Here is a 25,965-nt window from a genome sequence, read left to right as displayed (position 1 = left end):
ACTGATATTAGTCTAATTATGGGGAGAGAAAGAGCAAAAGATTTTGAAGTCCGTTCCTAGAGAGAGGGGAGGGAAATACATCCAATCAAAATAAGTAGGTTGTATATATAGAGTGTATTGGGAGAGAGAAAATCGAGAATTGTTCTTGAGTTGCCAGTGATCATTAGAGATGCCTGGAAAGCAAATTTAAAAGACAGACGTTTGCAGGAAAGGCTTCTTAGTCTTAGTAATATAATTCAGCATTTGGGAAGATTTTTTGAACAAAGATTATAAGAAGAATTTTGCTGAGCTAAAAACTCCTGCAGAGGACACCTAGAATGGCGTTTTACTTAGGTTTAAGATTTTTCTTGGAAATTTAAGCTTTCTTGTGGAAGTGGTGCAGCTGACAGTGTTGACTTGTTCTTCCACTGTTGTAGGTGGTAAAGAGCAAAAAGCGTCCGAAGGATAGGCTGCTGGAAGAAAGAGAAACACTGCCTGGACAAACACCGTAATTAGCGCTCACATAATCTGGTGATGTCCGTGGCTTTGTGTGGAGGATGACATCTGCCCATTAGTGTTAATTAACCAACAGGAGAGACAGTTTTAAGGTGTGGGGTGCTTTCTAAAGCCCAGTAGCCAGAGGCAGGAGAAATCCACAGCAGACGGAAGGTGAAGTAGACCTTTAACTGCAGCAGGGAAAAATGAATTGGGCTTTTATATGGCATTCTGTTTTTGGTTACTAAGCATTCAGGGCACTTTGTGCTCTCCTCTCATTTCCAAGAGGGAGACACTCATTCTAGTTACCATCTAATAGTTGAGAAGGCCCAACCTCTCTGTCCGTGAGAGCCAGGAAAGGAAGCAACCTGTCTCCTGGCTTCTGGAACAGAATTGCACACATTGAGCAAGACCAGGAGCCTGGGGTATTTTTTTCTTCAGGGCAATGAGCTTGAAAACATTTTGAAAGGCTCCAGGTGCAGTGAAAGCAAGCCAGCTTCTGAAGCAGAGTCAAGGACTGGGCTAGATGATGCAAAATGTCCTCCAATTCCTCTGGCGCTGATTCAAGGCCTGGAAACAGTGTTGATGAGAACCCATCCTTGGCCAGTGCAGCTCTGTGGATCTGTGTGGCTGATGTATATGGAGTTACTCTCAGTGCAGCACTGCTTTCTTGAATTTTTATGGATGTTTCCAGTTGCTTGAGATATGAATTTAAAACAACCAAATACGCAGGAAACGGTGTTCTTGAGATAAAATGGAATAACATAAACTTTCACTTTTTGGAATAATATTAGTTTTCATTAGACCATTCATTAGACCATTACTAAATATGTTTTTAAAGTTGTTTTATCCCAAAATTTGTGATCTTTTAGTTGTTCTGAGTTATTAAAACTTTTATGATCCTTATTAACACATATTTTTTTTTACCAGAGTTTAAAAGACAGTTTGTTATAAGGAAATTGTTACTCTTTAAGACCCTACTAAAATTATCCAGCTATTTTTTTTAAAAGCCCCATTCAATTATTTCCTTACTTTGAAGGCCATCAGTAAGTAGTGTTCTACTTATTTAATATCATGTTATGCATTTTCATTTAAAATTTTCATTATGAATAGCTATAAAACTTTTTGTGTGTTTAAGTATAAATTCTTTCATTTCTTGAAGTTTGGAAGCTATATTTTTCCTATCTTGTCTTCTTGAGTGCCTTAAATAGGCCTGTTACATAATAAGAATGTATGGGTTTTGTTAGTGGAGGTGTTTTTACTGCTATTGTAAAAATACTGCTATTGTAAAAATGAAATGTTTACCTCAGTAAGCACTTCAGTAATAAACAGTGGTGAAGAATATTTTATTTGCAGTATTGACTTAAATTCAACTAAACAGAGACTGTCCTTGCACCCATTACTTGCGAAGTCTTAGAGCTACAAGGACTAAGATGGTTTCTGTCTTTAAGGACTTCACAATTTAACCTTCTGCAGCAGATGGAATTAATATATTGTTTGCTCTAATTATGGAAAGTTAGTAAAATGAGGTCTCTCTCTCCTTTCCTTTCCTTTCTTCTTTTGCTATGGGAAACCATTAGTAATGACAAGGAATACTGCCAAGGTTACGTGGCAGATATCTTCATCATTATGATGCTCACTAATAATGGCTACTCTTTACATTACAGACCCAGCTTTTCAGTGTGCTGTAGACATACCAGGGATAGTTAAGATCAAACCTATAATAAACTCATGTCTCTGCCAAATCTTTGATTTTCTTTTCACTCTTACCACGTCAATTAACTACAACTCACTATTTATTATATAATTTAAGTCCATAATATAACCAAGGATTCCTCACAAGGTACCCAAAATGTAGGGGACATAGAAATAAAGGGGCATAGAGATCATTTTATTTAATAACAGTATACTGATTGCAAATTTTTCTGGGGTCTTTATATACACATACATAACACATGTTTACTCCCCCTGTACCCCTACATACATTCGTACACACATACACATTTACTCTCACACACACATGTTTTTCTTACTCACTGTGGGCCGTTTATACTCAGAAACAAGGGTCTCTCTCCAGGATTCTACTTCTAGTAAAATTCTAGTAAATTTTGCAGTTTGCCTATCTCCCTTAAAGTTAGAATTTTATCACAAACAAATGCCTGCAAGGAAGAAAACAATGATGCACAAGTTTTGTTATATCTAAAGCCTAAATAAAGGCTTCCAGACAAATGCCAAATGTCATTGTACTGAGATACTCGCTTTTTTATGAAAGTAAGTAATGTATCTGGGTGCAGATATACTTAGTTAGGGAATCAGATGGTCTTGGCTGTCTTGCCCATATCTGAGAAGCTTACACAGTATAATATAATTAACTTTTTGGTAAATGACAGCTTCTGTTTCTATGATGGCATTTGATCACAGCGATATGTTCAAAAAATGTTTCAACTGCAACCCAGTAGCCTTGATTCTTGAAAATGAGTGTATGTATCTTATATACAGTGTGACTGTGTGATTGTGAAAACTTGTGGCTCACACACCCTTTATCCAGTGTATGGACTGATGAGTAGAAAAATGGGTACAAAAATTAAATGAATAATAGGGGGGAATGGGAGGGATGGGTTGTTTTGGATTTTCTTTTTTACTTTTATTTTTATTCTTATTTTTATTTTTATTATTTCTTATGGAGTAATGAAAATGTTCAAAAATTGATTATGGTGATGAATGTACAACTAGATGATGATTCTGTAAACGATTGTACACTTTGGATGATTGTATGGTATGTGACTATATCTCAGTAAAATTGCAAGGAAAAATGTTGGTTCAAAAATCAAGGTCACTGAAAACTATGTATTGTTTTTAGCAAATTCTGTCTCTCTTTAAGAAAATCTTTTCTCTTTCTACCACTTGAGAGGTCAGGTTGGTTGTCATAAAATTGCTTTGAAATTTGATGTCAATTACAATGATAATGAAAGATAATTGTATTTTTTGGCATCTGCTCTTTTACACATTGATCCTATTATTAAGGACTTATTGGACCTGCATGCTGCATATTTATGGTTGACCTCAACAAAATATAACACCAGTTCAAGAAAAAACACTTAATCTTTTCTTCATAATTTTGAGTTGTTTTGTCTCTTTTGTAGTAAAAAGGAATTTATTTGCTGCTTTTTTTTTATATTACATTTACTTGTCTGGTGGCACATGCTTCCATCCTTTGAGTGGTTGGTTCTGAAGTGAATGATAGCTTAATTTAGAGAAAGAGACCTTGAGGAAATTGTCTAGCTAGTTTTACCATTGTAATTTACACTGCATATCATTAGGGGGTATGTGTACTCATATATGGTTATATATCGTTCCAAAATAAAGAAGGGAAATATGTTGGGTAAAATGGGATTCTTGGAGCAGTATACATTGCAGTCCTCAATTTGAGCTACGGAACATGTACTTAAGACAATTTATTAGAAATAACACTTGTGACTGTCACGCCTGTTTGAGTCATGTATGTTTGTTTTTACCTGATTTGTTTCTTTTGTGATGGCACATACTGACACAGCATACTTGTGCCTGTTGTTCAGAAGAGCATTGGCATATGGCTACATAGAAAAATGAATATTTTCATTTTTAATGATTCATTTGGAAGGACTAAGAAATTCACATGCAAATCAAATAAGATAAGATAAAGAAAGAAATGTAAGGCCATGTTATAATTCCTTAATCATAAGAATCATCACCTTGTATCTGTTGCAGACAGATAGACACACATATGTATGTGCTTATACACCACTCACAAAATACCTTTAATATTCCAAGGTGGATTTTAATTAGTTATTAAGGTCACAGTAGGGTGGTCTGATTTTGTTGTCAGTAGTTTTTAATTCATTTGATATTTCCCATTATATTAAATAAAGACCAGTACTTATTTCTCTTATTATAAATTATCAAAACTATCTGTGAATCATGCTTTAAAATAGAACAGCTTTTGAGGCAATGCAAACTATTTTCTACTTAGCAGCATTTTTATCTATTTTTAATCAGTTTATATGTGTGTTTTTTTTGAAACCCCATTTTTAAATGGCTCTGGATTGTCAGGATTTACAGTGAAGCAAGTATGATTAATATGATCCTTCCCGTTGGCATTAAAAGTTCACATATAGATATAGAGAGTTTCATTCTCCTCAAAATGAAAATCCTTGTATATTATTTTTTCTGGTCATAAAAATGATTCATTCTCGTTATAAAAACCCAAACTACAAACTTTTAAATGTATGAAAAATGAATGTTGATTCTCATGCCTGAGAGATAACCAGAATTACTATTTTGGTGAATATCATTATAGATACACAACTTTATAAATACACACATACAAACACACATAAACTTAGCACCTTCGTAAATGAGTCCAAGCTATACATTGTTTTACTTGGCATTGACAAATTTACATGTCAATACACAGAACTATTTCAATTACCAATTTTATTAGAAAACTCTTTAGTGAAAAATATGCTTGGAACAATTTCAGACAATATAAAGTAATATAGTTAATAGTAGACACTTCTCTTCATGGCAATAGTAATCCCACTTCCCATCTATAACTCCTATAAACAGTTGGTATTTTGGCTCTTCTATCGTGGCATTTATGCATAATTGTACATAATTTTATTTAAATAGTATCATACTTCATATACATTCTGCAACTTTTTTTTCACTGATTATATATTTGAGATATTTGTGTCAGAAGAAAGTTTTTTTTCTCTTTTTTACATAATCTTAGTATTCCATAATTGCATTGATTCCCTGATGATAAATATTTAGATTTCTTTTCACTTTTACAAATAATGTTGCAATGAACCTCCCCATGGCTATAATTTGCTCATAGATGCAAGTATTCTGTTTCGCATGCTTCTTAAATAGATCATGCTTCTTAGATTTACTTCCATTGTCTTTGGCTTCCTTGATCTCCCAGGCAGTTCCCTGATCACATAAAAATTGCATGATCTGTATTTACTACTTGATGAAATTGTTTCCCTGAACCTTGCAAGGCACTTTTATAGCACAATTCTATTAGTTAAATACTCTACACAACTCTTAATACAGGGTCTTTTCTTGCTACTATCAAGAATATCAGAGCATCAGTTTCACCAGGAGAAATGGGAAGGGCTCACTCATTTAGCCAGAAGTCACTTGGGTGCCAACATTGGGAGATCACAGCTCCATGCTGTGTTTCTCAGATTCGGTGCCAGGCCTCTGAGCTGGGCTTTCCTGGAAGCAAATCATGTGTTACATTCTGCAGGAGAAACTAAAGCCTCTGGGTTTGTTTACAGCAGTTACTGCGTCTCTTTCCATCTGCCATACTCACCAGCATTTGGCAGCCAGCTTGGGCCCTTTGAAGAGTTATTTTACTTGATTAAAAATAAATTAATTAAAAGCTAAATTGGGAGCTATTCAGTTGTTCCCAATTTAATATCTTAAGTAAAAGTAAAACTTGGAAGAAGCTGTCCCCGCCCCCAAGCCTTGTTAAATGTGATGACCAAATTAGAAGAAAAACGTGTTATGTTTCTTTGAAGTCCAACTGTTTAAGCCTTTGTGTAATATTGCAAATCCAAAGGGAAATTTCAGTATCCTGTCTCATTTGTCCTGAAATTTTGCTTCTGTCTCCTCCCTCCAAACTCTATTTTTCTTTCTTTCTTTAGGAATGATACGTTCTTAAGCATATTAATTTGGGCATTCATGTGTTTATTTGTTCACGGAGCAGCTATTTTTTGTTTAGCTGCCATGTGCCACGTCCTAGGCATTAAGAACCCAATGATAAGCAAACACAGGGGAGGTCCTTCACTTATAAAGCAGGGGAGATGGACAGTAATGAAATAATCTACCCAGTGAATGTATAATTACAAATTGAGAAAAATGCTCTGAAGTAAGAACCTGACTTGGTAGGTGTAGGTCTCAGTGATGGGCAGTGTTTGTGGAAAACTTTCCAAGGAATTACTTTTGAGCAGAGATGTGATGGATACAAGTTAACCAAGTCAAAGTGGTGTTGGAATGGCAGAGAAGAAGGAAGAGAGCATTCAAGTCTAGAGAGGACAATAGGTGTAGAGGTTCTGTGGAAGAAGGAAAAAAATTTCAGCATAGAAAGAAAGCAAAAGAACTATGAATGATGAGTCTTGGGTTGACCACATAGGGCATTGTAGGGAAGATGATGTGATAGGTGGACAGGATATGTTGTAATCAAATTTGCATTTGAAAAAAATCCATCAGCAGCAGTATGGTGAATATATTGTAGAGATGCACAGTGGCTGAGAATATAAACTTAAACTGGAGGCAAGCATTAAAACTAAAACTGATAGTAATTTTTACTAGAGTAAAAATATAGATATTCTTTTGTAACTAATATTAAATATTAAAATGTTCTAGCAGACATTGAAAGGAAGGGAAGTAGAAGATTCAGGAAATGTTTGAGAGGCAAAATCAAAAGGACTGGATGGGAATGGTAATGAGAGTGGGTACTATCCAGAAGGCCCCTCAATCTCTGCTTTGTACATGAGACATAAGGTGCTACCTCATCCCCTACACTGTTCTCTGTTCACTGTAGCCTATTTTTACCATCATTATGCCACCCAAACACTCTAAGAATGATTATCATGGCCCTCTGTGTGGCTTAATCAGTGAATATTCTCAGGATGCATTTATTTGACCTCTCACCATTTGATATTTGATACCATCTTCTTGAAGCTCTTTTCCTAGATTCCATGACATCACAGTATTTTAGGTAACCTCTTCTATCTCTGGCCACTCTAAGACTCATTGTAGTATTACCTTCTTCTAACTGCTTAATAAATATTGACACCTTAGATACCCTTCTAAAATCATTTGCTCCCTAGACAGTTTCATCCAATTACTATTGATAAGTTAGTGACTTCCTAATTAATATCTCTAACATAGTCCCCTTCTCTGTGTTCCTAACTACACTTTCAGCTACCTCTTTATTATATATATTTAGATATCCTCAGTGGCAAGTCAAAACCAAATATCCATCCCAACTTTTGATGTCTCCCACCAACCTAATGAGCTTCAGTGTTCCATGTTCCTTGTATCAGATTTGGCCAGTGACTTTATAATCTTGTTATTTACTAATGTATCCAGGGGACATGGACTTCTCTTTTCCTACTTCATGCTTCTTCATAAGCTTGTGAACCTTCATTCCTTTTCTAAATTCAGAAAGAAGCCCACATCTACTTTGGGAATATCAAGTTAAAAATAAAGAACTAACTTCAGCTAGATTGTTCCTGCACTTACGCAAGGCTTGTCTGTGTTCATTTGTATATTTGCTATAGATTCATCATATCTATGTTCCCAATGAACATATGCATAGTCAGACTGAAATCAATGCAGGTTAATTAAGTCTAAGTTGTTTTTCTTTGTAACCTAGAATAAATATGTATAACTGCATGCTTATATTGTAGATAATTAGGGACTTTTTTTTCTTTTAGTAAAGAAGAGGTAGAGGAAAGACACAGCTTCCAATAAACAAATTAAATTGTACTTAAGACTCTAAAACAAAATTCATTGAAATGTGTTGATTTTAGGGACAATAGTCAATCATCTCTATTCATGATGGTTCAGTTTCCAGATGGACAGAGATGAAATGTTATTTTTATTATTATTACTATTATTTAAATGGACTGCATACTTACTATCTTCTGGGTACTTTGCTTGATGTAAAATAAAAGAATTGAGTACGAAATTGTCTTTACCCTTGAGAAGCACACCATCTAACTAATACATAAATGAGTCTAAGGAAGAATGAAGTATGTGCTATAATTGTGGGAGGGTAGAAAGGAGAGATATACTTTTTTATTCTGGGCATCTGAGAAGGGCTTGTAGAGGAGATAATATCTGAACCAGGCCTTGACAAATAGATACAATTTTGAAAGGAAATATGGGGGGTGGTTTTCAGACAGCTTGCAAAAGGATAAATTAAAAAAGGGTAAATTATTTTTTTCAGTAATTAGATATTCGTTTGTATCTAATATTAAAATGTTCTAGAAGACATTGAGAGGTTAGATTTTGAAAAGAAGTCAAATATGAACACATTTATCTATATGTGCAGAAACCGAAATGGACACCTCTTTCCCTGTTTGCCTCTGTCTGACGTTAAGACAGTTAAGGTGCCTAAATCCAGAGGCAAAATTTGAAAAGAACATGTCTCCCACTGAAATGATTATGAGTCTGCAGTACCAGCATTTAATTTTGCTGAAAGTAGCCATCTGAAATTAATACATTCACGGTATGTAAGTTTGCAATTCAGTACTAATAATCAGTTAGGATTCTTTGGTTTCAAGCAAGAAAAAATGTCTTTGGCTTATTTGAGTAGAAAAAGAACAATTTTATTGGAGGACATATGGTAGTGCACACAAAGTCTACAACAAAGACGACTTAAATGGGGCCGGAACAAGAGCTGCTCCAGGATATGCCCAGGCTAGGGCCAGTAGAGGACTCAAAACCATGATGACAGTTATAAGACCAGAGACCACTGGATCAGGGAGGAGAGAGTAGTTCTCCAAAGGGAAATCATGGCATTATTACTAGAAGGAAGAATGAATTTTGGGTCAGAGGCCACAAATTTCTCATATACTTGGTCATCTTATTTTTCTGGGTATTAGGATTTTAAAACTTTTCTTAACATTCTTAGATGATACATTAGGTCATTATTTTGTGGCTCTAATTATGAAGCTTTCATATGACTTCCTAATATTTTCCATAAATATTCAGGTCATAATTCTCATAGATTTTACCCCCTTTTCACTATTCTTCAGGAAGGAGTGTCTATCCAAAGAAATGAAAATCAACCAAGGTCTGAGTGTGTATCTGAGTGTTATTTATGCAAGAGATGATGTATCAGAATAACCTGGGGAACTTTATAAAATCTAATTATACATACTTTCTACCCCAACACCTACCCATGGAGATATTTAATGTATCAGATCTCTTGGCATAAGGATCAGAACTTTTCTTTCTAACACATATTTATTGGTGATTCTATTATTCTCGCAATCTTTTTTATCCCTCAAATTGAGGGCTACCGATAAAGATTGTCTTTAGAGGTCCAATCTTATTTCTGTTATTGAAAATATTTGACAATCTGGAACTTATGACCACTCTAAGAAAGTTGTTGAGAGAAAGATTTCACATAATTAATAAGGAAGAACTTTATAACTTGCATAACTTTATAACTTTGTGTTATCCCTCGGTGGGAATGAGCTGCATTGCAAAATAGTAAATTCTCTGTCTCTGGAAGTGTTCATGCAGGAGTTGCATGACCATCTGCCAGAGAGGGAAATAAATGAGAATGAGGCTATGAATTTTCTCTGCTGTTGAGAACTAGGATACTTGATTACCGATGTTACAATTAACTATATAAACAGTAAATGTGTGACAATGGAAATCTCACTAAACATCAAAGTTTGCTTCATGTTCTTGAGAAAGCATATTACCGGTGAATATCTGTAAAAGAACTCCTTAGTGACAGACGGAATGATTTTTGATGAACAGCTGTCCAAATAGTGAACTTGTTCCTAGCAATGATACCATGTCAGTTGTCTACTATGAGTGAGAGGACTACTAGTGCCACTGAAATTTCAGATAAAATTTTATATTGGAATCTTAAAATATTTATCATGCTATGGTTGAAAATGTAATATCTTTACCAGATCAGAAAAAGGAATGAGGAGAAACAGAGTTAAGTCAAAAGAATGGTAGATTGATTTAAGAGTCACTAAGAACATTACCAATCCCAGTTATCTTCTTTACTCCTATCTGTGGCTCTACTATTAGCGAGTTATTCTTTCGGGTCAAGTATGGGGATCTCCCTGATCTTGATGGACAATGAAGGACAGAGCTAGCCTATCTGGCAAGGTTCTACAAGGCCAGAATCCAGAGTAGGCAGTTTCTCACTTGAGACTATAAGTCGGGGAGTGAGGGATACCATGTTCTTTGCCAAGCAAAAGAGAAGACCCAAATTCTAGCAAATAGAAAAGCTGACAGGATGATGCAAAACTGTGATATAGAACTTCAACTAGGAACCAGGACAAAGAGAACAAACATCAGCAGGATGATAATAAATGTTAATTCATCCAGGAATTGTCAGGACAGGCTTTGCTGTTTACAAGTATTTTTTAGTTAGTTTTATTTTGTATTTAACAGACCAGATGGGGCAGTTGGTGCAATCAAGGTTAAAGGTTAAATGACCTAGAATGGGACATACATCTTAGAAGGCCCCAATGACTGGTGAGAAGAGGAGAGGTTTAAAAGACTAGTGCTATTGGCAAACTTAACCCATCTCTTAGCAACCTGGCAAAGTATTCCCGTCTGAAGGTTTTTGTTTGTTTGTTATTTGTGATTATTAGATATAGCATTATCAATGACTTTTTTAAATTCAATTTTGTTGAGCTATATTCACAAACCAATCATCCATAGTATACAATCAGTTGTTCACAGTACCACTATATAGTTGTGCATTCATCATCACAATTTTTGAACATTTTCATTACCACACACAAAAAAGAATAAAAAAACTAAAGTGAAAAAGAACACCCAAAATACCCCATATCCTCTATCCCTCCCTATTATTCATTTTTGTCCTCATTTTTCTACTCATTAGTCCATACACTCTATAAAGGGAGTGGGAGCCACAAGGTTTTCACAATCACACGGTCACACAGTGTAAGCTATATGGTTATAAAATCATTTTCAAGAATCAAGGTTTCAGGTATTTCCTTCTAGCTAAAAAGGAATATCTATATAATGCATAAGAAGAACCTCTAGAATGACCTCTAGAGTCCATTTAAAATCTCTCAGCCACTGAAAATTTATTTTGTTTCATTTCTCTTCCCCCTTTTGGAACAAGAAGACTTTCTCAATCCCATGATTCCAGGGCCAAGCTCATCCCTATGAGTCATGTCCCACATTGCCAGGGAGATTTACGCCCCTGGGAGTCATGTCCCATGTAGGGGGGAGGGCAGTGAATTTACCTGCCAAGTTGGCTTAGAGACAGAGGCTGTATCTGGGCAATAAAAGAGGTTATCTGGGGGTTACTCTTAGGCACAATTATGAGTATGTTAGCCTCTCCTTTGCAGTAACAAGCTTCATAAGGGCAAGTCCCAAGATAGAGGGCTTTGCTTTCTAAATTGTTTATTCCCAATGCTTTTGAAAATATTAGTAATTCCAGGTGGGGAAGTTTAATATTTCCATATTTTGCCCTAGTCCCTCAAGGGGGCTTTGCAAATACATTTTTATTCTTTGCCCAAATTACTCTGGGATGTGTCAGGGCTTCACACGAACCCGTACAAACCAACCAGATCTCACTTCCTATTCAAAGTTCCATGTAATTATGGTGGTTGAATAAACTGACCATACAAGTTAAATTATATAATGTGATACCAAAAAAATGTAGATTTTGCACCAAATAAACATCTCTTCTTTTTGGTCTTGCACAAAAGTTGGTTTTAAAATATTGTCAATATCGTCTTTTACCCTTCAGTCTGATTTACCTTAGTCCTAACAAAGTCCAGTTCATCGTATCTCTAATTAAATTCTGATCTCTTTTTTTCAGACTCTTTAACATTTGCTGTATGGGGTGATGCTGACACTCATAGCTGCCTGACTCTGGCTATGAGTCTCAGGTGTCACACAGATACCCAGAGTCCCAGGGACCAACAGATTATAACAAAAAACAAACAAACAAACAAACAAAAACAAAACAAAAAAAAAACCCTGAGCATCTTGGAATTTAGAAATAGCCATTATAACTAGGAATTTTTTTTTTTTACAATAAGGCTTCCCCTGATAACCTATGCTGTCAGATTCAATTCTCAAAGTGTGCACATTATAGTTAGCCCATGTTAGTGAGGCATTATAATGTTTGTCTTTTCATTTCTGGTTTATTTCACTCAACATACTGTCCTCAATGTCCATTCACCTTGTTGCACACCTCACAGTTTCATTCCTTCTTGTAGCAGCTCAATATTCCATTGTATGCATACACTACAGTTAGCCATTCGGTTCATCAGTTGATGAACCCTTAGACCACCTCCATTCACTATGAATTGTGAATACTGCCACCATAAACCCCACTGTGCAAATATCCATTCATGTCCCTCTTTTCAGTTCTTCCAAGTATATAACCAATAGCAGTGTTGTAGGACCATATGGCAACCCCATGCTTAGCTTCCTGTGGAACCACCACACTGCCCTCCAGATGGTCTGCACCATTCTACTTCACCACCAACAATGATTAGGTACATCCCTCTCTCCACATTTTGTCCAGCACTTGTATCCTTCTGTTTATTTTTTAAACAGTTTTATTCACACACCATACATTCCCTCCTAAGTAAACAATTAATGTTTCCCTGTGTAATCACATAGTTATGCATTCACCACAACTATCCATATGAGATTTCCACTTCTTCCACAAAGAAAGAGGAAGAGGTGAAAAAAGGAAAAAAAAAAAAAAAAGAAAAAAGAAAATGAGAAAAAATGATGACTAAAAAAGAAAAAAAAGAATAAAATTAAAATAAAATACCTTAAAAAACTCAGACTACAATACCATTGCCAAGAATCCCATACCCCTCCCTTGTATCCCCCTCTTATAGACATTTAGCTTTGGTATATTGCCTTTGTTATAATTAATGGAAGCATATTACAATGTTACTGTTAACTGTAGACTCAAGTTTGCATAGACTCAAGTTTGCATTGACTGTATCTTTCCCCAATACTGTCCCATTTTCAACACCTTGCAAAGTTGACATTCATTTATTTTCTCTCATTTAAAAACACTCTTGTATTTATACATTTAATCATGAGCATACACCATTCTAGATTTCACTAAGTTATACCATCCCAGTAATAATCTTCTGTCTTTCCTTCTGGTGTCCTACATGCCCCTAAACTTCCTCTTTCAACCATACTCACAGTCATCTTTGTTCAGTGTACTTATAATATTGTGCCACCATCACCCAGTATTGTGCTATCCATTTTTGAATCTGTACAGACAATCCTGTTGAACATTCTGTACTGCTGCAGCATCAAATACCCGATCTTTACCTCTTTCTTTCTCATAGTATCTTCATTTCTACACTCTTCTCCAAACCTCTCTCTCCTGTCTTTTCCTTCTGTCTGTAGCACTCCCTTTAGTATTTCTTATAGAGGAGGCTTCCTGTTCATAAACTCTCTCAGTGTCTGTTTATCTGTAAATATTTTAAACTCTTCATTTTTGAAGGACGCTTTTGCCAGATATAGGATTTTTGATCAGCAGTTTTATTCTTTCAGTATCTTGAATATATCATACCACTGCCTTCTCACCTCCATGGTTTCTACTGAGAAATCCACACTTAATCTTATTGAGCTTCCCTTGTATTCAATGGATTGCTTTTCTCTTGCTGCTTTCAGAATTCTCTCTTTGTCTTTGACATTTGACAATCTGATTAGTAAGTGTCTTGGATAGGTCTATTTGGATCAATTCTGTTTGGGGTACGCTGTGCTTCTTGGACCTGTAATCTTATGTCTTTCATAAGAGTTGGGAAATTTTCTGATTATTTCCTCTATTATTCTTTCTGTCCCTTTTCCTTCTCTTTTCCTTCTAGGACACCTATAACACATATATTTCTGTGCTTCATGTTGTCATTCATTTCCCTGAGCCCCTGCTCATATTTGTCCATTCGTTTCCCTATCTGTTCTTTTGTGTGTAGGATTTCAGATGATCTGTCCTCTAGTTCAGTAATCCTTTTTGCTTCCTCTCCAAGTCTGCTGTTGTATGTCTCCATTGTGTTTTTCATCTCTTTCATTGTGCCCGTCAAACCCATAAATTCTGCCATTTCATTTTTCAAATTATGAATTCTTCCTTATGGTCACCGAGTGTCTTCTTTATAGCCTTCATCTCTTTTGTCACATTTTCCTTCAACTTCCTGATTTTATTTAGGTTTGTTTGAACATCTTTAATTAGTTGTTTCAACTCTGAATCTCAGTTGAGGTGTTAGTTTTATCCTTTGACTGGGCCATATCTTTGTGTTTCCTAGTGTGGCTCCTGACTTTTGCTGTCTAGGCATCTGATTTTCTTGATTAGTTTATTCTGGGGTTGTTTTCTCTCTTTTTCCTTGGGTTTTCTTGTTTTCTTTGATCTGTATATCTCTTTGTTTCTCTTGCTGGCCACACATCAGATTGGCTCTGCCCCATTTTCCCCCAAAATCTGGGTTTGTTCTAGAGCCCTGCTTTAACAGTGGGGCTGTCTGTATTTCTCAGCCAAAACAGGGCTGGGTGTCTGTGCCTGGCATGTAGACCAGCTGCTATGGTCCTAATAAAGAGTATGAAGCATCTTTTTAAGTTATTCTATTCCCTTGCATTTTCTGGACTGTCCAGCAGATGGTGCTGTTTGGTAACTTAATAGTCCTCAGAGGCTGCTTTGCCTCCAAGCACAGGCTGTGTCTACACAGGTGAGCTGAGACTGTGGGATTCCTATGTCCTCACTTTGCTGGCCAAAATATGGCTCATTGTGGAACTCCACCTGTGGCAGAGTACTCCCTCAGCTGACCCAGTACTCCAGGCAACCCCCAGGCAAGGAAACATCCACCAGCTGCATCTTCCCTCAAAGGTGGGGGAAGGAGTTTCAGACCCAGGGCTGGAAACGCAGTCTCCACCCTTGTTTTCTCAGTCTTTTTTCCCTCACTGACCTGGGCCTTGAAATGTCCTTCCCTGTCCCCTGGGTCTTGAAACAGTGGGGGTATGTCTCACTGTTGTAAGAGCTTTTAAAATCTGTGTCCCTGATGGGAGGGGTCCCATCTGATTCTGTGCCTTTTCTATACTGAGACCAAGTGAGAGGATCAGCTGGTCTGGGTCAGAAGATTCCTACCTGATATTTCTTCTCTTTCTTCAATTCAGCATCTGCAGTGTCCTTGTCCAGTCTATATCCTCCTTCAGAGTTTGAAACAACTCAGAATTGTCCTTTTGTTTCATTGAATCTCTGAAGAGAAGTTTCAGTAGCTATTTACATTGCCATGTTGATGATGTCACACCATCAATGACTTTTAGAACATATTATTATCTTCTGCAAAAATGAAAGAACATTTCATTTTTTAAAATAAATATATAAATTTACCTCAGTGTTTTTGATCCCTTTATTTAGGATAGTTTAGACTCTGCTTTTCTTGGACTTGATCTAAGATACATCACAATGTCATTAAAAAGTTTGATCAATCATATCAATGAAGGATCCTCTGTCAGTACTTTAATTCACAGTAGCATAAGGAGCACACAAGAATCCCTGGTTAACAGTCTTCCTGTTATTGGTAGTAATATGTTTTTGTTTTTGTTTTTGTTTTTTTTAATCCTTTCTAGACTTTGTTTGCCTATCTATATGATAGAAGATTAGAGGATTGGAGTCAGAGACTACAAACTTGTGACTTATGAATTAAAGTAAGCCAATAGACAGTTTTACCAAAGCAGTGATTTCTTTCTTTCATTCTGTCTAGTTTTAATGAGTTTTAACTCCTTTGTGTAGCATATACACATCCACGTTTGTCTTGGACTCACCTCTCTGCCCAGTGACTGAGGTCCGTCAAGAGTTATGTTTGTATGACCTCTGTGGCCTCTGAAAGCATTTGAGTTTGTGGTTTGGGGTTGGACAACCTGTTAAATCTCTTCAGTCTCAAAGGCTTTAATTCTACAAACACATGAGATAGTGAATACTCTTTTTTTTTCCTATTAGTACAGAGGGAGATGAGCTGGAAGGAAATTTATACATGGTGAGGAATATCAGGTACCAGGCCCTCTCCATTATTATACCCATTTTAAAGGCGATGAAATAGGCTTAGAGAACTTAACATCTTGTCCAGGATCAGGGAGTTTACAGATTGTATTAATCAGGCTCAAACCCAGGTCTGTTTGGCTCCCTCTTTTTCTTGGTGGGCAGAAACTTTTCACAAAGATCTCTTGAATAATGAAATTTTACATAGATGTTTGAAACGTCTTCAAAATTGTGTTCGGAAACGATGTCAGATGTCCAAATATCTCAAAACATTTTACAATAAGGTTTGTTTTGCAAGCTGCTTTCTCTGACCAGTAGGAGAATTTCTTTCATGCTGTGCTTGGGAACATATTTGATTGCCTAAAAGCTACACAGAATTTAGGAATAATTGTTTCAGGAGATACTTGACTTTTCATTCACACATTGTATGTGATTTTAGAAAATATGTCACAAATCAATCAAACTAAAAAGGTAAAGAGATTTTATTTCTATTCTTAATTTTTCTATTTTATCATAGGATACGAGCTGTCTTATAAAATCGACCTTGTTTGTATAACATATAACTCAAGCTCAAAATGTCATAATCTGGACATAGTACTTGATTACTTAGAATTTTACCTGCCATGTACAGTTTTGGTAAGGAGTTCAGGTATATAGAGGGACTGAAAAAGTGGAGCCAGGGAATTAGCTGATTTTAATTGAGTAGGAAACTTTTAGTTGTGTTGTATTTTCTATTTGAGGGTTTTGTAAAAATTAAGTTTGTTAATGTAACAGGAGCTGTGTGTTGTTAGTCACTTGACTGGTTTTTAATAAATATAGTGCCCAGGAAATGTCCAGAATAAGAATGCCTATCTTTAAAGGGGACTGAATAAAGAAAGATGATGCATTTTAAAATAAATAAGTAAAAGAATGCTACGTGGTTACTGTTTTGTAATACTTAAACTTTTTGTTAACTAGTATTCTTCTGATTTTACCAACAATTTTTATTTATTTACTTTCTTACATAAAACAAGCAGTGGTCAAATTCACAGGTAGACATTTTCTGCAAGTGCAGCACAAATAATATGACATTAAAGTAGACTACTGAGTTTCATTTTCTATCAATGAGTTGTTGGAGGTGGAGAGAGGGGCACAGAAACTACTGCCCTTTTCAAATAATTCATAAACATGCTAATTATTGCCAGATTTGAAAGTTGAGGCATTGTGACCTTCAAACCAACAAAAGACCTTTTCAAATAAGCCATTTCTATGTGTATTAATAAAATGAACAATGCACTTCCAAAGTTAAATAATGTATGACTATTATTTCATTATATATAAATGCAAACCAATTGTTACACTATTGGCATATTAAAAGTAATACTATAGGAAAACAAAGGCTATAAATCTATTTAAGTAACAATTGTGGTGCTCTTAAAATAGTGATTCAAAGATATGTTTGTTATTCACTTCCATTACATATAGCTAATATGCAGTTTCTCCATATCAGAATGTTTTTTGAATTTAGGCAGTGAAAACTGGTATGTGTTAAACTATGTAATAATTACAAGAGGCATTAGAAAAGCTAGGAAAACGATTGTTAAGATAAATACTCTCCTTGCAGTGAAAATGATGTATTTTGTAGATCAGAGAAAACACTGCCTCTGTACACAAAAACTCAGCATGCTATAGAATTCCACATCTTCCTCATGACTCTTTCATGATATAAATGATGTATTTGTAAATATTGGAGTTAGGAAATGGACATAAAGGTAATTATTTAAAAGAGTATCCATGTCACTGGAAGAGAATGTAAGCTTCAAAAGCAATAATATATAGAATTTTAAGTGTCACTGATGTTTGAATCATATCAACTGCTGGGGTGTCAATTAGTGCCCATAAAGCCGTAATAGAAAATCAATAATTTATTATCTTGCATTTGTAGTATATTTGATGCTGAATAAAACATTAATAAAGATACAGTCATGCTTAATGCACCTTAAGTAGGCGTAATAGACCTCTGCAAAATAATAAACCAATTACATACTTAAAATAAACCACAATCTTACAAGATTCCAAGAATCTCTTAGCATTCAATCCATAGATAAACATTGTTTTTTTTTCAGTCCCATAAGAAGCCTTAATAGTTGGCTTCTTATTATGTGTTAGATGTTGATACCAGGAGACTGTAGATTTTACTGATTCAGTCACTAGTCTTCCCTTTTTTTTTTTAAAACAATTCTCTAGGGCCTTTTGTTACTATTTGTTTTAATAGATTCTCTGAATACTTCCATAAAACAGATTCCAGTGACATTTATGAGAACACTGTTGTCACTGAGATTTTCAATGAATTTGTAATGAATTTAAGATATTTTCTTTTTCTTTCTTTTTTTTTTTTTTTTGTATTTCCTTGAAATAATCTGAAATGATTTCAATTATTTTGGATTGTATTTAAGGTGGCAAACCTTGCTTGTTCCATGTCAACAAATGAAGATGGAATTAAAGTTGTCAAAATGGCAGCCAATCACCTGGAAACCTTGTGCCCACAGGTAAGATAACTAAATTACTGTCTCTATCATTAAAATAATTATAAAATTACATATAATGCTGCATACTTTTATACATACGGAAATATGTTAAAATGTTTGTTTTTTGTGACAGAATTATCCTAAGGTCACGCAATTTATTTTTTACTAATCACCTGGTTTCCATGTATTTTTCAGATAGTTCTGAAAGATGTGATGTTAGTTCTAATTGAACTTTTCTGGTTGTCTGAAAATTTTCAAGAACTCTTGAAAATTGATACACTAAATCATGATAATTAAATGTTCTTATGCATTATTCTAGTTTGCTAATTCCTTTCATTTCTAGTCCAGGAAAGAAGGAAAAGGAACTTGTTCTTTAAGACCTCTAAGGAAAAAAATAATCCAGTCTCTTTTGCAAATCCTAGAATATTATTGTTTGGATGTTATGTGAATGCTCTTTGGGTGATGAGATGCACATGCAGATAGCCAGCCAGCCAAGAATGCATCAAAGACCTTATACTGGGGAGAGGAGAATGAGGGCAGTGGAGAAGCCCCGGGCTTACCTAAACTAGGTTCCTGTGAGGGTCTGTGGAGATGGGGTCAAAGAAGCACATGTGGGTCCCAGGCTCTTGCCTTTATTGTGACCCAGAGGGGTGGGGCAGGACTTTCCCACAGATAATGGGGATTGGAAGTTTCAAACTATATGGTGTGAAAAGCAGAAGCGGCAAGGCCCGCTCAGAGAAAAAGTGGCAGGGCCATTTGGGGAAGTTAGGGGTAGCTCTTATCATCCAAACCATATAGAGGGGCTTCCCTTGCTAGTCGTGGTAATGCCCAGAGCAGGGCTACTGGGGTATTAACCAAAAGGGGACTTACAACTAAGCCAGGCAAAATGATGAAGTACCAGATATAACTTAATTTTTGCCATTACAATTACCACTCAAAAGGATCCTAGAGATTATCTAGTTAAGTACCCTTATTCTACAGACGTGCAAACTGAGGTCTAGAGAAACTAAATATCATAAAGATATTTATGTGTTTGTTTGTTTATTTAGTTAGTTAATTTTTGCTACCTAAAACAATATAATCCATTTCTTTTGATGTTTTTTGCTTTGGAATACTTGATAGGAACATTTTCTGACAAGAGATAATAAATAATATCATATTATATTTTACCAGAGTAAAATAGTAAAAACTTGTTTTCAAATATGATTCTATAATAGTAAATGGAGAATTAGGTTATCTTAACTGATTGCTCAGCTGTTTTGTTTTTTTATTAACCATACACGAGAGAATCTTTTGGACAAGATAACTTTCCTTATTCACATGAATACACAATACACCCCTGTTCATACAGTAATTGTGATGTTCATAAAAGCCTGGCAGTAGAGGGAAAGGGTAGCTTCCACTAAAGGACCATACCAGAATTGCATGTGGGAACAAGGTAGTTTGAAATCAACGACGTGCTTTGTCCAACTGATTTGATTTATTTTAGACATTATTTATTTTGAAATTTCAAATGTTATGAAAATAGCTATTTTTCCTTTTATTGAAAGAAGGCATCGAATGATATGAAAAGAATGATTTTTCCCTTTATTTAAAGAGGGCATGTGTTTGAGAACTGTCAAGAAATGCTGTTTTCTTGTCAGTAATTCAGGGGTTTCTTAAAATATGAAAGGCAGCATATTTTTGGGGAATTACTTCTTGGTGACCAGTAGTCTTGAACCAATGTATTAGGAATCACATAAGGTGATCTTAACTTATCTTAGAAGAAGTAGGAAGCAAAGAAACTGCTTCTTTGGAGTTACTGGTGATTAACAAGTAGGAACTGACTAGAAAAAAAGAATCCCGAGTATGTGCAACTGAGATCTCCCAATTTATGTCAGTTTTCCATGAGATCCCATGAGAAACAGAAAACTACAACAAATTCTCTGAAGTGGTTGAGTCTAGTATACTCCCATCAATGGTCAATGAGTTATCATTTTTCCACATTATGGACAACACTTGATGCTGTCACTTTTTAAAATTCCTTTTCAATCTGAAAAGAGTGATAAATGGTATCTCATTGATTTTAATTTGCATATCTTTCATCATTAGTGAGAACAATTTTTTTCAAATGTTTATTCGCTATTTCACATTCTAATTCTGTGAATTGTAGATAGCCACTGCCAAGTTTTAGTTGTTTGTTTTTAAATCGATTTGCCTGGGTTTGCTAAAAATATTTTCTCTTGCTTAGGGCCTTTCTTTTTAATTCTTTAAATAGTATTTCAATCAATGAAGACTTAAAATTTTAATGCAAACAAATGGATCATTGTTTTCATTTCTTCAATAAATATTTATTGAGCACCTATACTGTCCTTGATTTGTGGTTTTGTGTCTTAATATGAAATTCTATGCACAACAATATCATGTGGCCCACATTATCTTCTAAAAATGTTGAAGTATTGTTATTCAACATTTACGTCTCTATTTTATCTGAATTTATTTGTATGCATAAACTGCAGTAAGGATCTTTTTTTTTTTTTTTTTTTTAACAGGGCTAACTTTTGGGCCACCATTATGTATTAATAGACAACCTTTCCTTATTAATTTGAAAAGTTACCATTGTTTCATACACACACACACTTTTCAAGTGTTTCCATTGTTTTATATGTATTTGTGTACCTATATATTTATATACATATATAACACATGCATATTAAATATATATAATTTTTACCAATGTTTTATATGTAAATATAGATTGATAAACAATTTTCAAACTATTGAAGTTTCTGGACTCTATTCTATTCCATTATTCTATTTCTTTATCCCTGCAACAGTCTTGCAATGTCTTAACTATGGCCTTACACTAAATGTTGACATCTTCAAAGAAAACAGGCTCAACTTTTTTTCACTCTTTAAATTATCACTGTTATTCTTGACTTTTTGATAATTCATATAACTTTTAGTGTCAACTGGTCAAGTCCCATGGAAATACATGTAAGAACTTCTATTGAAAATGTTTTGAATTTTAGATTATTTAATGGAGCAATGACTCCATTAAGATATTGAATCTATCATAAAAAAGAAAAAAATAGAAAAACAGATTATGTATAGCTCCACAATCAGATTTTTTTAATGTCTTCAGGAACTGTTTAGTTTTTGTTTATCCCTCCTCTATAAATTAAATTGTATACATCTTTTGTCAAATTAATTCTAAGGTATCTTATAGTTTGTGTTGTTATTGAAATATAAATACCTTTATATATATGTATAAATTTTTACTGTTTAATAACATTCCTGAGTTTTGTATGTTGATCTTTTAGGCATAGTTTTTACTGAATTATGAATTCTAATAGTTTGTATATCTTTTATTTTCTATGCAAACAATATTTTATTTTCAAAGATAAAGGAAAAACATACCTATTTTTTCCCTATCTAATTGCATTATCTAGGACCTCTATTACATTGCTAAAAAATTGTGATATCTGACATCCCTGTTTTATTCTGACATCCCTGTTTTATTCTGACTTTAACTGAGATAATTTCAAAGTTTGACTTTGAAATTATTGTGGAAAGTTTTGATAGAAACAGATTATTGAAGGAAGTAAGTTTTCTATTCCTAGAATGCTAAGGGTTTCTATCTTGAATAAGCATTGCCTTTCACTATATGCCTTTTCTCTATCTGTTGAGGTGGTAACTATCACTTTTCTCTTTCATCTGTTAAAGTGGCAATTTATTTTGCAGTCCTGGGATGAGACTTCCTAGTTCATTGTATTTTTGTTTTGATTTTGCCCTTTTGTTTTAATATACTGCAGTTCCACTTGCTCTATAGGCTGTTCCAATTTGGTTTACCTTATCAATTAAATATTCTTATTAAGGCCACTAAATACCTCCGTTTTTCCAAATACAGTGAATATAATAACACCATTTTCTTTGATCTCCTAGCAGCATTTATATCTATCAATCATTTTCTTCTTCTTTATATACTCTCTTACCTTAATCTCTGCAACAATTTAGTTTCCTGGTTTTCCCTTTACATACCAGCATCTTTTTCTCAGTCAACTTTTCTGGTTTCTCCTTGTATTAATCTGACCTCACAATATTTAAGTGTCTTAGAATTTGTTCATAATTCTCTTTCATCTCCTCTACCTATGCTTTCTTTATTATTTACTTCAAAAAATTCCATGGTTTTAAATATCTTCTATATTCCAATGGCTTCCAGATTTTTCTTTCCAGGCTAGACCTCTTCACAAAGAGCAGACTCAGATATTTAGTTTCACCTTTGACATCTTCACATGAATTTCTAGAAGACATCTAAAACTTAGTATAGCCAAAATGAAACTCTTGATTCATCCACCTTCACCTCATCCTGCTTCTCCTTCAGTCTTCCCAATTTTACTTAATGACATAGTCATTCAGTAAATATTTATGAACATCTACTCTGTGCTAGGCACTGTTTTATGTATCTGAGGAAAAATTAGTAAAGAAAACAAACAACAGAAAAAAATATCTGCCCTTGTGGAGCTTATATTCTAATGACTACCTTTTCCTATCTATTCCACTAGCAAATCAGTTTCACGAAAAATATCTATCTTGAATCTGTATACTTCTCTCCATCTTGTCTCTCAACTCTTAGCCTATGCCACTATCATCTCTATTTTGTAGTACAGAAATAGCATCCTGTATGCCTTCCATGCTGACATTCATACCCTTCTAATTCACTATCACATATAAACTGAAGTAAATTGATAAAGATGCTTTTCAAAATGAATGTTTTCCTTAGCTTTTTACAGTAAAATTGAAACTATACTTTGCAGTTAATCAGACCTATATTGTCATCCTACTGCCTAGCTGCCAATCCCAACTCATATTATGTTCCCTTTAGTTCATTAGTTATCTACACATTGATGTTTCTTTTTCTAAAGCACAATAATCATTGTCTTCCCACCTGAGGGACTTTGTACTTGTTAACCTCCCAGTGCTCTTTTCCTATATAGTTATATAGATAGCTCCTTTTTATGATGAATTTATGATGCCTCAGCTCAAATAAAATCTCTTCAGAGATCCACCTCTCTAAATCACACCCTCCCACAAGTTATGCCCTATTATGGTCCCATCTTTATTTAGAGCACATATTACAATCTTAAACCATATTTTATTTTAATTTATTTAAATTTCTTGTGTATATTTCCACATTCACACATAAAATTCATGAAGGCAATGATGTGGTCTTCCTTATTCACTACATATAGTCATTACTTAAATCATTCTGTATTCATAGAGGTCAGTGAGGCTTTTGGTAACATCTTTTATGATACTTTTCTTAACATAGCATGTCTTCTTTTTGAGAATATAATAAATATGACATTGTAATTAGTTTGAATTGTAACTGATGGAAAAAAATCATTAAAAAGGCTAATTAAGGAATAGTTGCCAACCAAGTGTGAAACACTGTACCATTTCAGTGCTTTACGAATGATTTGGATAAAATTATAGAATAACCCTTTTCAAATTTTGAAGTTAAAAATAAGAAGATAAAAGAAATATATTTGCTGAAAGAATTGGGTCCCAAAGGATCAGGATATTCTAGAATACAGATTAAATCTAACCAGCCAAATATAATATAATAGGTACAGAAATAAACCATATATATTGGGTACCAAAAAGCCAATTGCAAAGGTAAGGGTTGGAAAAGATGTGAGTTACCAAAAGTATACCCTCCTAAAGGCATGGAGGTTTAAGGTGATAGTAATCTCAGATGAATTAATAAAACAGTATAGCTGTCAGAAAAGCTAATATGATATGTTTTCATCAGAGAATTAAGTTTAAAACAGTAATTGTCAACCTCCTCTGTACTTCAAAATGATTTTTCAGACTTGATATGATATGCTTAGGCTCTCTGCCCTGAAATGCTGAGTTAGTAAGTCAGGAGTGCAGGTGAGTTTTGTGTCTTCGTGTATGTGTGTGTCCATGCATGTGTATACTTAAATTCCACTTTGGCAATATTAAAATAAAACATAATGATATACTTGTGCATGTGTACAGCTAAGGTTTCTATGTAGCATTATCTGTAACATCGAAAACTAGAATCAACTTAAATATCTGTCAGTAAAGGCATTAAGAATCTGTTTAAAGTAATAAGTTGGCTCTATATATGTTTTGGTATGACAGATAGCCAAGACAAGTGAAAAATGAACTTTCAGATGAGTATGACATGATCCCATTGTGTAAAAAGAGGAAATAACTTGAGCAATATGTTCATATATTCATAGAAAATTTCTCAATATATCTTCATGCATGAGAGTTTTAGTAATGGTTACTTCTATGAAGTGAAACTGGGGAACGAAGAATAGGGAAGAGCACTTTTACTTTTCATTTTATTTCTTTAAGGATTCAATTCAAATATTAAATTCTCAACAAATCCAGCTGATTAAAAAAAAAATAAAAATCCAGGATTGATTCTGGAGTGAGTCAGGCTGAAAAATCGCTGGCTAAGGAGGAACTGATAGGGTGACACTTGTTTGTTAAATACAGTTGAATCCACCTAGGGTTAATGAATTCAATCATCTTGGTTATTACTGTGCCTGAAGTACTACTACTACTACTGAATTGCTTTGCCCAGTTACAGGTGTCACACTTTAAAAAAAGAATTGTCACTTGGAGCATATTTATTAGAGGATGTCTGAAATAGTGACATGACTTGAAATTATGTCATATAAAAAAAATCATTAAAGTAACAGGTAATTTTTAGCCAGGAAAGGATAAAGCTTGGAGAAACATGATCATTGGCATCAACTCTTTAAAGAGCTATGATGGGAAAGATTTGTCAAGGGCCTTGAGGGGCAGAACTACAACCCATGAGCAGAAGCTGGAAGGATACAAATTTAACTCAGTATAGGGATTTTCTCTAAATTTAACTCAATATAGAATTTTCTAACAGCTATCCTAAGAGGAATTGGACATTGTTGGGAAGGAGGAATTTGGAGTTTAATAACACCACAGAGACTTAAACTCAAGATGTGTGACCACTTGATTGCACTGTTATGTAGAGGGCACAAGCCTTGGTTGATATGTCGGCATAGGAGTCTCTTAATGCCCAACCCTGTGATCTTCTAATGCCTTTTTGTTTTGTTTTTTTTCCTTGCAATTTTATTAAGATATAGGCACATACAGTACAGTCATTCCAAAGTGTACAATCAGTTTTACACAGTA

General features: G+C 34.6%; 1 protein-coding gene across 4 annotated transcripts in view; it reads left to right on the top strand.

The window, feature by feature from the left end:
* CTNNA3 (catenin alpha 3) overlaps positions 1-25,965 on the top strand; it is a 1,946,492-nt gene that overhangs the window by 1,176,561 nt on the left and 743,966 nt on the right. For all 4 annotated transcript variants that reach the window (XM_037805370.1, XM_037805369.1, XM_037805372.1 and 1 more), the window contains one exon: positions 18,703-18,795. In XM_037805370.1, coding sequence (XP_037661298.1) covers positions 18,703-18,795 — 93 coding nt within the window. The remainder of the gene's footprint in view (positions 1-18,702; positions 18,796-25,965) is intronic.

The sequence above is a fragment of the Choloepus didactylus genome, chromosome 15, assembly GCF_015220235.1.
Source record: "Choloepus didactylus isolate mChoDid1 chromosome 15, mChoDid1.pri, whole genome shotgun sequence".
NCBI classification, from domain to species: Eukaryota; Metazoa; Chordata; class Mammalia; order Pilosa; family Megalonychidae; genus Choloepus; species Choloepus didactylus.
The sequence above is the reverse complement of the archived record's forward strand: the minus strand, read 5'-3'. Positions and strand labels throughout refer to the sequence as shown.